General features: G+C 53.8%; 2 protein-coding genes across 9 annotated transcripts in view; one reads left to right on the forward strand and one right to left on the reverse strand.

Annotated features, from left to right (window-relative positions):
- Rsph14 (radial spoke head homolog 14 (Chlamydomonas)) overlaps positions 1 to 16036 on the reverse strand; it is a 75166-nt gene that overhangs the window by 32768 nt on the left and 26362 nt on the right. The gene's annotated exons all lie outside the window — the stretch shown is intronic.
- Positions 1 to 16036, forward strand: part of Gnaz (guanine nucleotide binding protein, alpha z subunit) — a 49731-nt gene that overhangs the window by 23068 nt on the left and 10627 nt on the right. For all 4 annotated transcript variants that reach the window (NM_010311.4, NM_001358848.1, XM_006513235.4 and 1 more), the window contains one exon: positions 690 to 1896. In NM_010311.4, the coding sequence (NP_034441.1) occupies positions 1174 to 1896 (723 nt within the window). In that variant the 5' untranslated portion in view covers positions 690 to 1173. The remainder of the gene's footprint in view (positions 1 to 689; positions 1897 to 16036) is intronic.

Here is a 16036-nt window from a genome sequence, read left to right on the forward strand (position 1 = left end):
CCACCGTTTCTTGCCTCCCTAGACAGGTTATCTCGGTATTGCCCTGATTCTCAGGCCTTGGCCATCCCCCAAGACCATTCCTGTGCCGAGCTTTCGCTGGCGCAAGACTCCATGGTGCCCCCATCGGCTGATTCCCCCTGGAAGGAACATCAGGGCCAGAGCTCTATCCTGACCCTGCTCTACACATGCATCTGGCCCTAGGACGAGAGAGATGGTGGAAGTCAGGAGATACACAGTTTTCCCTGGCCTTCTTCAGGCAGGGCCACAGCCAGGACTGTGCTGTGAAGTCAAGTGGCACTGAGCCCCCTCCCTGTCCTGGGGGAGCGGACACCCACAGCAGGGTTGTACTGTGGAGCCCCAGTCAGACAGACAGATTCAGAGGGGCAGAGTCAGCCGGGTGTAGTAGGCAGGAAGCGGTGGTAGAGGTGGACGCAGCGTGGGGTCAGCGGGCCAGAGCCTTGCACAACTCAAGGTCTGCCCTGCACCTGGTCTCAAGCAGATTGCAGAGTTGAAGGCATCGGCCAAGCATATTTGTTTTGCTGTGGGCTGGGCCCTCACCCTGAAGCACTTAAAGGTCTGGGAGTTGCTGAACCGTAGTGCTGTTTTCTGAGGCCCAGTGGCTGCTCCCTTCCGTCATCCAGCCCGAGGTGGGCCTGGGAGGTAGCTCATGCTGTTCTCTCTTTCCTTAGGTGAAGGGCCGGATGCAAGGCAGGGAGCCGGAGCAGCCTGAGGCAGGGGGGCCTCAGGGAGCGCTGGGCCCTCCAGCCGTGCTTAGAAACATCGCCACAGCAACCAGCGAGCAGACAGCAGTAGCCTGGGCAGACGCAAGCGGACAGCTTCCTACCGTGGCAGAGTACAGGGAATGACTACGGCAAATCAGGCCACACTGCTGACAAGGGAGGTGGAGTGTCACTAGAGGGGAGGGTGTGGTCTCTGCCCCACTGCACCAAGCGCCATGCCCACAGGAGAAGCGGTACTGGGGCAGGGATTGCTCTGTGACACAGCCTCGCCCCAAAGCCAGTGCTGAGCACGGCCGGGTCAGCTGCCTCTCTCATCTGCCCGTCACACCAGCCCACGTTTGAGCATCCCTCGTTGTGACCATTCTGTTTGGCGAGGGGGAGAGGCGCCCACCCTGTGTTCTGCATCTGGGGGGTGGCCCGCTGCTGCCGGACCATGGGATGTCGGCAAAGCTCAGAGGAAAAAGAGGCAGCGAGGCGGTCCCGGAGAATTGACCGCCACCTGCGCTCCGAAAGCCAGCGGCAGCGCCGTGAAATCAAACTTCTCCTGCTGGGCACCAGCAACTCGGGCAAGAGCACCATCGTCAAGCAGATGAAGATCATCCACAGCGGGGGCTTCAACCTGGACGCCTGCAAGGAGTACAAGCCCCTCATCATCTACAACGCCATCGACTCGCTGACCCGGATCATCCGGGCCCTGGCTGCCCTCAAGATCGATTTCCACAACCCTGACCGTGCCTACGACGCTGTGCAGCTCTTTGCTCTGACTGGCCCAGCAGAGAGCAAGGGTGAGATTACACCTGAGCTGCTGGGTGTCATGCGACGGCTCTGGGCTGACCCAGGGGCCCAGGCCTGCTTTGGCCGCTCTAGCGAGTACCACCTGGAGGACAATGCAGCCTACTACCTGAACGACCTGGAGCGCATCGCAGCGCCCGACTACATCCCCACGGTGGAGGATATCCTACGCTCCCGGGACATGACCACGGGCATTGTGGAGAACAAGTTCACCTTCAAGGAGCTTACCTTCAAGATGGTGGACGTGGGCGGGCAGAGGTCAGAACGCAAAAAGTGGATCCATTGCTTTGAAGGCGTCACAGCCATCATCTTCTGTGTGGAGCTCAGTGGCTATGACCTGAAGCTCTATGAGGACAACCAGACGGTGAGTAGAGCCTAGGTTTCTACTGTTGGTTCCCAGGAAGCAGGTGGACTTGTAGGAGCAGAGAGAGACTTTGGTCCAGGGCTGTTACTGAGCCTTGCCCAGCCACGTGGACGGCGCTGTGAGTGGTTCCATAAGATGGGATGAGCACACCCCATGTTTTATGTTGGGGGGTTGCAGGGGGGAATGTGGTGTGGAACATGGTGAGTTCATGCATGACACGGGACTTCAGGGGCATTCTCGTCGAGTTATGAGCCCCAGTGGACAGGGTCATGATGGTATCCCATAAGACCTCAACTTTCTACGACTCCTTCAGCCTGAGGGACATCACTTTGACCTAGATGAACCTGCTCTGACACCTTCCAAATGGCACCACAACCCCTAGACTCCATAGGGCTCAGCAGGCAAGGACCCCCCTCCTTTATCAGCTATGACGACGCCTCCCCCAACAGGTGGAACTTGGGAACTTTCCTTATAGTGTTTGTTGGCTCCACTGCCCAGGTTTCCATGTCACCTTGCCCTCAGTACAGTGAATACGTGATTGTGCCTGTGCCACTTGCTGAGGAAATCCAACGTAAGGCCTGGCTGGGCGTCACTGGTGGTCCATGTGGCAATGTAGCAAACCCACTAAGCTCCTACCAGCACTGCAGGATATGTAGGTCCTGAGAACGGCAACCCCCGCCCAGGTCTCCTTCTTGCTCTGAAGAGTCTAGCGATGATCTGGTTAAGAAGAGTAAGTCCAAGGTGCCAAGACCTGACCTTGGGCTTGGTGGATAGGCTGTAGGGCCATTGTTGAGGTTCTTTGAGTCCCTTATCCTATGCTTAAAACCAGTGTGTTGGAAGGGGTGTTAGGGGCATGAAATAGGACATAGGCAACCTGAAGGAGACCTAGGTCCAGTGGTTAGCTAGGAGATCTTGAGAGGGGGCTGCTGAAGAAACAGTTAAGCAGAAGTAGGCCTTTTGCATGGAGAGGGTAGGCAGTATGCTCAGATCCGCCTGAGGCAGAAGGCTAGACTTCCAAGCTACCTACACTCTTCCCAGGAACAGCTCTAGTAGAAGAGTGGCAGTCAGACAAATGATAGTGGTCTGCTTGAGGGCTGTCTTCCGTAGTGGAGCTACTGTGCCAGGCAGAACCACTAAACGTAGACCTAGAGCCTCCGTTTATAGCAAATGCCCCGGGAACTGGAAAATAAGAATCTCTGAGTAGGGTTGCGGATGCCTGGAGCTGTGGTACCCAGAGGAAGGCATTGATGCCAGCGAGGAATCCATGGATGTGTAGCCTCCACCGTGCTATGAGATAAGGGTCCAGCCTCTCCACTGTGGAACACTGGCCTCTAAGGCCAATGGTAAAGATGGAACCTCTTCCTCCGTCTGGTCTTGTTAAGGCAAGCGGTGACTACTGTTCTTCTGAGTTCATATAAGGATTCTTAACTTTGCACATGTGTCCCAAATTCTTTGTGGAAAGCTGGAGGCTCTGGCCACAGTGGTGGATGCCTGAGTATGCTGGACAAAGAAAGAACCTGTAGCCTGATCAGATGGCCATGAAGACACAGGGCAGGGTTCCCTTCCCCTCCCCACCACCATCCGGGCATTCTGGAAACTGTGCCAGGTAGTGACAGAATCCCCAGTCAGTGAGGGGAAAAGCTGTAGATAGGGGTGGCCCTGTTGCCACCCGGGGTCTGCCTTGTACCCAGGCTGCATCTGTGTGTGACTGAGTGACATTCTAGCCCATCCGACTTTTCCAGCTGTCGCCACTCCAGCAGCATGTGAGGTTCTAACTAGAAGCAGCTTCCTAACCAATGGCCGAGGCATGGCTGAGGGCAGAGTTTGGGGTTGACCAGTTGTCAGGCAAAGCACACTTCCTTTCTGGGGTTAGTTATGGGAAAGGTATAAAGGACAGTTTGCCAGCCACGCTGTAGCTGCCAATCACAGAGGCTCTCTATAAATTCTGTACACTTCTGCTGACCAAAAACAGCTCATGGGCCTCTCACGCCTGGACCTGACAGCCTCACATACCATCTGCAGGGTGAGAATGGCAGAGCCCCTTGGGACCAAGCTCTCCGTCCCATCTTTTGCAGGCTGTGCCCACATACCTGGATTAAACGGGCAGGGTGCTTGATCCCTGAGTCTCATGACTGCCTTCCTCTGAATCTGTCATCAAAAAGTAGCCCCAAGATTTCCAGGCTCTGCCTACCCTTAATCCCATCGTGTTGTCTTCTCTGCTATCGCTGTTGAGGGCTTCTTGTGCTTACAGTACCCCTGTCTATCCTGTGGTTCACAGCCCCCTTCACTATCCCTCCGTACATCGGACTAGCACTTATCTCAGGGGAAGCTTCACTGGGTGCCTCCCCTCATTATAGCCCACATCCTGCCCACTCTTCATTGAGCACTTTGTCACAGGGTGGATGGATCAAGGCTCACATGTGAGCAAGAAGCTCCTGCGAACAGGCCCTGGGAGGCCTGAGTGGAGCTCTGTGGCCTCCTATCTCCAGCCTTCCTTCAGGCTCACCCCTGAGGGAATTTCATCAAGGCCCGTGTGCACCTCTTGCAGGAACCAGGCTGAGTCTGCCAGGGTATCTCCTAAAGGGAAGGGTTTGCAGCTGAGCCTACACACACATTCACTCTCATTCATATCTCGCTCGCTCTCTCTCCCTCTCCCTCTCTTTCCCTTTCTCCCTCTCCCTCTCCCTCCCTCTCCCCTCTCCCTTCTCCTTCTCCTTCTCCCTCCTCCCTTCCTCTCTCTCTCACCCTCTCCCCTTCTCTCCTATCCCTCACACTCTCCATTTCTCTCTTTCTCTTTCCCTTTCTCCCTCCCCTTTCCCCGTCATCCCCACGGGCCTGAGGAAGTAGTGTTATTCACCAGAAAAGGAAATTCTTGATGGAAAACCCTAGCACAGCTGGAAACTCACTGGATTCCAAATGGTTCTGACCTTTCATGCTCCACCAGTAATATCTGATAGAAAACAAACAGGCTGTGGAGCGAAGACAATGCTGTCCTATCATTCCTCCCACCAGCTGCCCTGGCTGTGCTGGTGACTGCCAGCAAGGAGCGCCTCTCACCTCTCCCTCCAGACAGACACTGGGACAGTGCCCACCCCCCTTCACATCCTTCTCAGCCGCCACCTTCTCCTCCTCCTCCTCCTCCTCTACCACCTCCTCCTCCTCCTCTTCCTCTTCTTCCTTCTAGAATGCCCTAAAAGTCCCAGCCCTAACAAGGACTCAGCCGAACAGAGCACACTTTTGCAAAATCTTAATAAAGTTTGGGGCCAGTGCCAAGGTTGTGTACACAGCTCCTCGGAGCTCACCTTCCCCCTCTGCCCGCAAGGTCCTTCCTTGCCTCTCCTCTCACTGAGGCTGATGGCGACCCCTCCCATCCCCATGCCTGAAGAAGGAGCCATCGCCCCATCCCCTCCCCCAGCCCGCCTGCTGATTTCTGCGTCAGCGTGTTGCCAAGGAGAGCTTCAGCATCTCCGGGCTCCTGGGCGGGCGGGCGGGCGAGGGAGCCAGCAGGCGAGGGCTGCAGTGAGCACAGGGCAGCACCTTGGAGGTGCGGTGCGGGTTTCCAGGGCATCCGTGGAGGGCAGCAGCAGGCACATGCAAGGAGCAAGCGTGCTGTGTGTGTATCCATGATTCATATGCTCACCCCCAGGATCTGACAGGTCTTCAGACCGACCAGGTCTCTAATCTCCTCACAGCCTTGCCAGGCAGGCGGATGGAGACTCCAAACGCATGTGGGCTTCCAGTGCTTGGTCTGGTATGCTCCCAGATACCACCAGAGGTTGAACACATCCCAGGGACATGGGGGGATTTCTCCTGTGTACTGCCCCCTGACTGATCTTGTAAGCCAGCACTGGACTGCCCACCCCACTTCACATCCTCCCATCTTAGGACCTTCAGTGAGCCAGCTCAGGGGCTCAGATGGACAAAGGGCAGAGGCTTTGTCCTCCTCAGATAATAACAGAGATGGGTCACGCAGTGGCCACAGGAGGGTTGTGAACAAAAAATAAAGCACTGGCCCCAGCAGCCCATGGTTGTGACCTATAGACGCCCTCAGTCCCCAGTTCTTCTGCCATCTAGCCTCTCCCTTTGCAGGTCAGCTAATGGACACTGGAAGCCATTTATGGTAGAGGGACACTTAAGAAGAGACAGATTAAAAGGCATAGCTGGAAAGTGCCAAATGTTCTCTTACAGAAACTACCCCAGTCCCATAGCTGCCGGCCTGCTGTGCTGATGAGACAAGGCCTGATTGGGGTGGGGGTGGGGAGACTAGGAGCTACAAGTGAGCATAAGCTAAATTCTGCTAGCACACATTGATTGACATATGGGGGACAGTTACACAGCTACTACTTAATTCTCACAAGTCCTTCCGCTGTCAAAAATATTTGCCCCCTTTCCAGCGCTAGTGACATTAGTCGCCAGGGTTGTCCCACCATTTGCTTTCATGTGGGATCATGGTGGCCACCTGAGCCCTACAAGTTAGTCTGAGCTTCAGGGAGGCTCACTACTTCCTACTCACTTTGCAGATAGCTGGTCAGTACTATTGAGCAGACCAGCCAGATGCAGCGTATTACTTTGGGCTGGAGTGCAGGTTCTGCAGGTAGGGGAATCTACAGCAGCCACACTCCAGGCAGGCAGCCTAGAGTAGCCCCTTGTCTAGGGCCTGGCTCCTCAGGACAGTAGCCCCTTCCCACTTCTGGATGGGTCAGACCCAGCATTCCAAGGGCAGGCCAGTATTCACATGGCCTATGCTGTAGCCACAGACATTCAGCAGACACTGTGGAGTGGGTAGGAGTCAAGGAGGCATGGGGAGAACTAGAGACCAAGGACCTTTTAGCTTGTATGAGGGAAAGCCCAGTGGTGCTCACCTCTGATGGGTGCCCCCTAATGAAGGGAGGAGTCCTGAAAACACAGTAAGGGCCTGCCCCTAGAGCAATGCACTTTATTATGTGTGCACCCAAAAAGCGTGTTTAGTGTCTTTTTAATGGAATCTCAGTCATGTGTAGTAGTAACTCACGCCTGAGGTCTCAGATCTCAGGAAGCTAGATTAGCCTGAGTTCAAGTTCTGCCTGGCTTCTAAGATGATATCCTGTCTCAATATTTTATTTTATGTGTATCAGCATTTTGCCTGAGTGTATGTATGCATCTTATACACATACATGTGTATTGTGTCGTCAGAGGTCACAGAGTGGGGATCAGGTCCCCTGGCACAAAAGTTAACGATGGTTGGTGAGCCACCATGTGGGTGCTGGGAACCGAAGCTGAGTTCTCCTGTGAGAGCAGTAAGTGACCCTAATCATTGAGCCATCTCTCAAAAATGTTCTAAGGAGTTTAAGCCAGGGATAGTGACACGAGCCTGTAAAGCCGCACACTCAGGAGGCTTAAGTGGGATGATAATGCAAAGGCTAACCTGGACAAATACTTCAATCACGTGTTAAACTGTGCGGTACCACTATGCCGGTGCTACTGCTACGGTAGCGCACGCCTTTAGTCCCAGAGCTCGGGAGGCAGAGGAAGGTGAATCTGTGAGTTCGAGGCCAGCAGGCCTACAGAATGCGTTCCAGGACAGCCAGGGCTACAGAGTGAGACCCTGTCTCAAAGAAAGAGAGAAAAGGGGGGGTGGGGGGAAGGATATTGTGCAAGGTGCCTACAGTAAGACAGGTGGAGCTGTGGATAACAGAGCTGGTTACATTTCTCACAGGAAGGGGTTCCAAACGGGAAGCAGCCAGGTGTGTACAGTAACCCTTCTTGCAGCATGCACAGACGAGATTGGAAGGAACACTACAGGTTACTTAATGTCCTTAACTGGCCAGTTTTTCGGATGAGGCATTATATCAGAACATCTGCACCATGTGTCCCAGTCCTGACAGAGTAACCGAGGGAAGACCGATTTTGCTTCACGTTCTAGAGTGTGTAGGCCAGGCAGCAGGGGACGACAGAGCAGCTTGTTCACATCTTGGCAGATCTTGAAACTGATCTTGGGCAGAAACTAGAAGCAGGTCCCACCTTTAGGGCATAACCCCCACCCCAACCACCAAATTCTGCTAGCTAAACCATAATCCGAACTGTTCTACAGCCCCCTAAAACGGGCCCACCAGCTGGGGATCGAGTTTAAAGCATGTGTGCCTGTGAGATATTTTATACTCAAGCCATAACCCTCCCCTGTCTGTCGCCCCACATCCTATAGGAGACTCAAGTGACCATCTAAGCTGGCCTGCCCCACAACAGTCAGTAGTAGGACCCCAGGGAATCCTCAATTCAGTATGTCCCCACTGCACCTCCTCCTCCTGACCTAGTTAGGGACATAGCTCCAACAATAGCATCTAATGTTTAGAATCATGCCAGAGAGGCTTGTGGGCCACATGTGGTTAGTTTATGATAGCCACAAATCACGACCCTGGAATGACAGACAGGGGCTCAGAACTTGTGAGGTGGCCATGAGTCTCAAGGGCTGGTGGTCCCTTGATGGCACAGACCCGAGAGACTCTATGGGAGTGAAAGGCAGAGGGGGCCAGAATGAAGCAGGTGTATCAGTGAGCAGGACTCAGTTGTCCATATTGTCTGCCCAGGCAGTGAGCGGCGGGAGTCTTCTCCCAAGACCCCACGCTTCACCTAGGCAGTGTACACTCTGGAGAATGGAAGACACACTGGCCTGAGGCCTTGGGGCTTGCCCACAGGCCTTTCAGATACCTGGGCTGCCACCTTCCATCTGCTGCCAGAGAGACATAGGCTACAAACACACACGTCAGTAGTACCTTCTCATGACCCTCTCTTCTTGTCAGACTGGATGCTCCCAAAGCCAAGGCCCTCCTGGCAGTCCCCGTTTATGCAGTGGCTTCTTGCCCTTGGCAGGTCCTCAGCAAGCCTGGGCCCGGAGTCTGGGACTTGCTTCCCAGTCCACCTCACTGCCCCCTGCACCAGAAAAACCTGCATGGCAGAGCTCTGCATCCCTAGCCTGGCCTTTGTCATCATCCCATTGTGTCCTGTGAACTCCCCGCTGTAACTCGGCTTTTCCTCCGTCATGGCTGATCATATACGTCCTCCTGTGTCACTGGAAACCATTCCTTGGGTACAGGACGCCAACTCTACCATCCCATCATGTCCACCATGGTAGCTCTCATATACCTTTACAGAATGCTCAGAGAGACAAGCATTGTGGCCTTGTTGGCCATACCACAGCAGGAGACAGCCAGCTTATGGCCTGGCTTGGGTGGGAGGGGCCTCCCTTACAATTTGGCTTGTCTATTCCTGGTAAATTCTAAGGAAGGGGGAGAGGGTGTCAAGTACCTGTCCCAGATACTCACTCCTTGCCTAAGAGCGCACCAAGCCCTGTGTGGGCCAGCCCAGCAGCTGGCCCTGGCTTTTACCAGCCTGCAAGAGTTAATTTATCTTCAGGAAGTTTTGAACTGACATCGCAGTGATAGCTTCAGGTCAGCCAGGTGTCAGTAGCTACATCACAGGAATTGGCCAACATTACTCATCAGTCTAATTTCCCATTCCCACCCAGCCAGCTATTATGTACCAGCAGACTACAGACAGGTCACTCTAGTGGGAAGATCCCAAGGGGCTGGGCGCAGCTGGTGATGAATGCTAAGGAGACACCCCTTGCGTGTTTTTGAAGAGCAGCGCCGCTTGCTTGTCTGCATCTCCCTCTGTAGTTCCTTGGAGATGTCCCCTGCCCCACTGACAACACACCATTTCTACCGACACTGTCCTCCTAGAGAAGGGTCAGCTGCCAGAGGGTCTCTTGCCTGGCCCTCGTGGCTGCTCTCTTCGCACAGGCTTAACAGAACTCTGCTGCGTAGAGAAACTGCTATAGAACCGAGTCCTGCTTTCTCTCTGTAAGCTAACCCGAGGACCATCAGCTCAAGCCACCTTGTGGCCTCCTCCATCTGAGAGAGCCAAGTCCTGTGGCTTCATTCAGGAGAGTAGCCCCCTAAGAATGTACAGGACCCAAGCCCATTGAGCTCACGGAATAGGGACACAGCAGTCACCGTGTTTTTCCTTCCTCTCCTGAGTGACTTGGGGGGTGCCATTAAGTGGCCGCTGGGAGGGTCTGCGGAAACCTCCTAAAACAGCTGACCAGGGCCAGAGCTGTACAGAAGATCAAGGCCAAGCAGCCTCTGCCTCCCGTCCACCCAGCTGCCCCGGCCAGGGGGTAATTAATTTCCTGAGCGCATTAGCTCTGCTCATTATGCGTACATCAAAACAGCTCTGGGGCTTAAGACGCAGATTATTATTGTTTTAAGGGATTCGTATAATCCAAGAACAAAAACCAATTTTCCCACTTAACAAGAACAGACTCTGAGGTGATGAGGGAAAGCCCAGGGCCTCACTGGCTTGGGGTAGGGGGTCCTGGTGACCAGGGTACATTATTAGAGCTGCCAGGTCCTTGACTGGCCATGAACAACAGAGTAGATAAAGAATGGTCAGGGTAGTTAGGTCCACCCTGCTGGACAGAAAAGGATCCTGTACTGCCAGGACAGTCCCTTCTTTGTCCTCTGTGAGGCTCCCTGGATAGCTAAAGGAGACACCCATTGTGGGTGAGGGTATACTGACAGCTCTGAACTGGGCAGAGGGCAAATTCAGGCTAGCCAGGCCTATATTAGCCCTCGTCCCTTCTTCTTTACACTCCTTAGTGAATACCTACCTCTTCAGCTCTTGCATTATATCTAGTTTTACTAGTAATACAACTACTGTGTGCCCCAGGCCCTTGGGGCCTCATGACCTGAGGTCTTCTGCTGGATGGCCCTCAAAAGCCACAAGCTCTGAACTGGGAGCTACCTGGGGCCTACCTGGGAGAGCCCTTAGCTTTCATGTTGTGTGGGTCAGACGACGTCATCTCAGGAGCCCAAAAGCCACATCCTCCTCCACCCCGTCTGTACCTGGATCACCTCTGCTGTGTGAGCCTGACCAGATTAGGTCAGATTAGGCAGAGCTGAGAAAGCAAGACTCGGGGTTGCTCAAGCAAAGCCACGGTTGAGGCAAAAGGGGCATTCTGGAGATGCTAAAGAGGCAGCCCGTGGCTTTGATGTGGATTCCCACACACAGCGAGCAAGACACACTAAAGAGAAGGGATTGTGTCTGAGAGGCTCTGGACGTAGCTCTTGCCTCTCTCTGAATCTCCCCTGTCTAAGGACAGGAGGCAGGAACATGGCGGCAGAGTTTAATATTGTCTCCGGCTCCATTGCAGACTTAGTGAAGACAAGCTTACCCTGCCCTTGTGTGCGAAGGTGAGAAAGGTACTGGGAGACGATGAGGACAAAAAGCCTGTAGTGTAGCACTTTGCTTTTACACGGCCATGGACAGAAAGGCACGGTCATTGCCTGCCATACGGCATGCCTATAGCAAAGCAGCAGACTTAAGCTACCCAGTCTGGACTTAGCAGGCCCAACGCCATATCCTGATGAGCAACCTGGCCTATGGACCTGCCCTTACCATGTGCTCTGGCTGCTCTGCCCAGGGCCCTGTTGCCAGGACATCCCTGCCATCTGCCTTCCGCAGCTCAGAGGGCCATCAATGGCCTCGCCTGTGCTGCCCTGTTGGAGCTCTTTCCCTGGCCCGCTTACATCCAGACCATCCCAGATGACTCTTAGTGTCAGCCCTGTCACTGGGTCATGGTGATTCCTTTGCCTAGACTCCTGTCCCGGCCTGAGTGGTACCCTGGGATTTCTCTTGTGTTCTGCAACACTGCCTGGTCTGGAAGAATCGAGTCACGTGGGGATACGGGGTTGGATGAATATTGGCACATGCTAAGGACCATGGAGCACGTCCATGGAGCAGCGATGTACACGAAGGAAGTTTTCTCATCTACCTTTTGTTTCTTTAACTGCTGCCCATGACATACTCTGGTTCTCAGAACATTCCAGAAGGTGGCTGCCTGCAATATAAACATGGCATGGCCATAAGTCCAAACCTTGACCACTGTCCAGAAGGCAGAATCCTCAGTGTTAGCCCAGGAATCTCCCCACTTAGGCCCTGAGAGAAAACAAAGCAGACAAGGCCAGGAGTCCTTGGTCTGTGGCCACTGTGGGTATGACCCTGCTGCTGGAAACGCTTGTAGGCGACCACCACGCGTCAGAATCCCTGCACGACCTGGGTGCTCTGCCTGCTGCGTGTTGACTAAATCATTGGCTAAGAATGTAGAAGTCGTTTTCTCCTCTAGAGCAAGTGACCAAGCAAGGCAGGAAGCCTTGTCCTGGGTGCCTCCATCCTGATGTGAGCGCTGACCTCTCCCCCAAAGAGACCATTTTAAAGCTGAGATCTCCTACCAACTTACTGTCCCTCAGAGCTAGGCAGCTGCTGCAGCCAGAGCAGGATACAGTCTCCACCTCAGCACATATAGCAGTGGAGTCAGGAGCAAAGAGATCCTGGGCCCAGGCCTCACACTGTTCTGGTATCACCAGAAACCCAGAGAGTAAGTCACATCTGGCTTCTGGGATGGTCCAAGTACACACGTGTGCATTTTTCCCAAAGAAGCTGTTGCCTTAAGTAGAGTTTAGACAGAGCTAAGCTTGCTACAGCACCCCGCCCCACCGAGCCCCACCCCCAACCCTGCAGGTGATGAAAGGATGCGCATTGCTGAAATCCATCCTCTAGGCCATGAGCAGGTGCTGCCCACTGGTATATCTCTTTAGCCCCAGTTTCTCTTGTTCCTCAAAGGAATGGCCCAGTAATACTGCAAAGGATTTCACAAGCTTTGGTGCGGGGGGGGGGGGGGGGGGGGTGTCGGGTGGGGGGTGTGGCTCTGCTCCTAAGCCTGCACCTGCTGAACAGTCCAGGTGATGTGTAAGCCCCAGGTATCCCCTGGAGAACAACCGGAGAGGTTTTGTGCTCTCAGGGTTTGGTTTTGTTTTGTTTTTAATTCACAGGCCTACATCTATCCCCATTCTATAAAATACTTGCCTCCTGCTGTCTGCTAACTTCTTGTTAGTGACTGGCAGCAGGGGTCTTATATCCCCCACCAGCAAGATTTAACACAGAGAAGCAAAGTGGAGACCTGGTTCTTAATTCAGTAGAAGCAAAGGCAGCCTTGGGCTGTGGAAAGGAGAGTGCTTTTCCTGTTGGGGAGGAGAGCCCTGTGAACTGGAGCAGGAGCCACAACCCGAGTCCCACCCCCACCCCAACCCACAATGCTTCGGGCCTGCTGGGCATGGACAGCAGAAGAGAACTTGGTGCTCCAACTTCCTTCTCTTAGAGTAAATGCACCTAGCATCTTGTGGGATCTTCTGTCCCAGACCCACGAGTCTTAGAGTGTTCCTAAGTCACAACCTCTGGGTAAATGATACCCAGTGTCCATGTCATACTCTGGGGTTCTGCCTCCCCAGGACTTGAAGCAGCACCTGTTAAAACAGAAAGAATCACCAAGCTCTGAGACCTTGTCTGTCGCTTCTGAGATCCGTTACAAAATAAAAGGCAAGACAGGTGACTTGTGGGGTGTTGGGCCAACGCCTGAGAGGCCCCTGACTGGACAGGGTTAAGTCTGATGGCTGTACTTTTGCCCCTAGAGAGCTCTATCAGTTAAGTTTAAAAACAAAAAAACCACCAGGTACTGTAGGTACCTATCTCTAGCTAACACTGGGGCCTGGAAGTCATCCTAGTGTGTCATGTGGCTGCCCGTGTCTATCTGGATGGCCCAGGTCCAGGCTGACCCAGCAGTACAACTCTGATCCCCCAAGCCCCTTCATCCAAGGGGTCTAGGGCAATTCACATAGTTCATCATGGGCTCCGAGCCGTGAGCAGGCGGCACAGAGCCTGCTCTGGGTCATATCCCAGGGCACTGCTTGTGAGCCCCTAGCCCAGCAAGGGAGTGGTCTTCCACTCCACAGATGAAGAAACTTGGGTTCCAAGCACAGATTTCCCTGGTTGCAAAATCAGGGGCCTCCAAACCTATAAATGAGGTCCTCCCAATGAGGACCGTTAGCTGCCCACTACCCAGGGACTAGGCGGCTTTGGGAGGTAGTTTCCATTACCACCATGTAGGGGCATGCCAGCCCCTTCTACACTGTACAGGTAAACAGGAGGTGGCCAGAGGCTCACCTGCTGTGTGATGCAGGAAGTTGCTCCTACCATCTCTGGCAGGCTCATAACAAAGCTGCCCCATGTTATTAGAGCCTGAGGTGTAGCCTTACCCACAGCCTCTTATCTTGTTTAAACAGCCCTTACTGTTTGAAGTGGCAGGCCCGGTGTATACTGTTTCTGTGAACATCGCACTTTTCACTGGGCACCAGGAGGGACATGGCTAAGCAGGGGTTGCCTTCTGGACTTGTTAAATTATACCCCTGCCCCAACCTCCAACCCAGAGAAATCTCATTTGCTGCTGGCCAGAGGGGGGCTGCTCCCAAGGCACTCTATATACTAGGTCTGCCTCCCCTTCCTGCCTGGATAACAGCAGACCAACCCTGGTTGGGGAGGAGGCAGCATCTGAGAGAAAAAGGGGACTGGATGAGAACAGACCCGGGGAAGGGAAGGCCAGTGAACATTAGAGATCCAGAATTCCTGACTTTACAAGCTGTAGCCACCCTCGCTGCTAACCCCTTCTGTGCCACTAGGTCAGGGTGGCTTCTGTGGGTTTAGGGCTCTCTGCCTGCAGGAGGAGGCTGCGTCTGGGCCGGGCAGCTTTATAAACAGGATGTACGGGACACCCAGCAAGAGGAGCATAGACACAGAGCTGGGCCTTGAGCATCTGTATACAGAGCCCAGGGGATTGACCAGACTGCTGATGTACAGATGCAAACCCAAGACTTCCCGTGCCAAGATGTGGGATCAGATAGTTCCCGATTGTTTTAAACCTGAATACCTTACCCAGCTCCTTTGTGGTCTCTGACCAGACCAACCCTCTGGGCATCAGACACAAGATGCAGACCACCCAGATGTCACTGGGAAGTGAGGCTGCTACAGAAGGGAAGTCCCGCCCCATTTGGTCAGAGCCTCATTTGGGTACCTGTCACATCCCAAACCACAATCTAGATACCCTCACAGAAGTGTTTGGAGTCCTCCCAACATAACCCCATGCATCCATCTGTAGTCCAGGTCCGAGGGTGGGCAGCCAAGCAGCCAAAGCTTCCTCATAGCCTACCTACCTTCATCCCTCATAGCCTAGCCTACCTTCATCCCTCATAGCCTAGCCTACCTTCATCCCTCATAGCCTAGCCTACCTTCATCCCTCATAGCCTAGCCTACCTTCATCCCTCATAGCCTAGCCTACCTTCATCCCTCATAGCCTAGCCTACCTTCATCCCTCATAGCCTAGCCTACCTTCATCCCTCATAGCCTAGCCTACCTTCATCCCTCATACCCTAGCCTACCTTCATTCCCACCCCTACCTGAAACATAGCTGCTACTCCAGAGGTCATCGGGCCCTGTCTGAGGTTTGTCCCAAGTTAAGGAGAACAGGTCCCAAGACAGTCAGTCATGAACTCATGGGCAAATAGTGAACACTGAGAAGAATATGGTCTAAATGGTGCCGAAAGCCTTATGGCGCTAAGGGGGCCTGTAGAAACTAGAGGTGGGAGTCAGTGATAGAGCCAGCGACGTGCACCCAGAGGAGGAGCAATGTGCAGGAAGACACTGTGGTAAAAGGCCTTCAGGTGATGTGTGCTCGCGGATGAGGTGGAAAATGCATTGACCAGAGTTGGAAGCCTCTGAAGGGTGCTCACAAGGCACGTGCAGGGAGATGGGTCCCCATCAGAGAATCCGCTGGTATCACAGAGTCCCAGGATGTCCTGCCCACACTGCTGCCCCATCCCAGACATGCCCCAAGTCAGCGTGCTGCTGCCTAGCTGGTCACACTCGACATCTGTTTCCTGTCTTTCTGGACAGCTGGTAAGCATGTGTATCCATCCTCCGAAGGACTCCATTCTCTGAAGTTAAGTTTGCTTAGTGCTGTCTGTCCCTCAAGCGGGGACTAAGAGCCAGACTTCCGACCTCCTCCCCATATGCTGCTCAGAGCCAAGTCAAAAGACTCATGAAAGAAATATTGAACTGAATGGGAGGGCATGGAGATTTAAGGGTAGGTGGGGTCTCTAGTTAGGAAAGCAATGGCAGATCCCAGAGAACAAAAATAGGGTAGTGTATGGAGCCAAGTGGTAGGCAGGCAAGATGGGAATAGGGGCTGTGAGCAGGCCCTTGGAGCCGGAACAGTAGA

This window comes from Mus musculus, chromosome 10 (genome assembly GCF_000001635.26).
Source record: "Mus musculus strain C57BL/6J chromosome 10, GRCm38.p6 C57BL/6J".
In the NCBI taxonomy this organism is placed as follows: domain Eukaryota; kingdom Metazoa; phylum Chordata; class Mammalia; order Rodentia; family Muridae; genus Mus; species Mus musculus.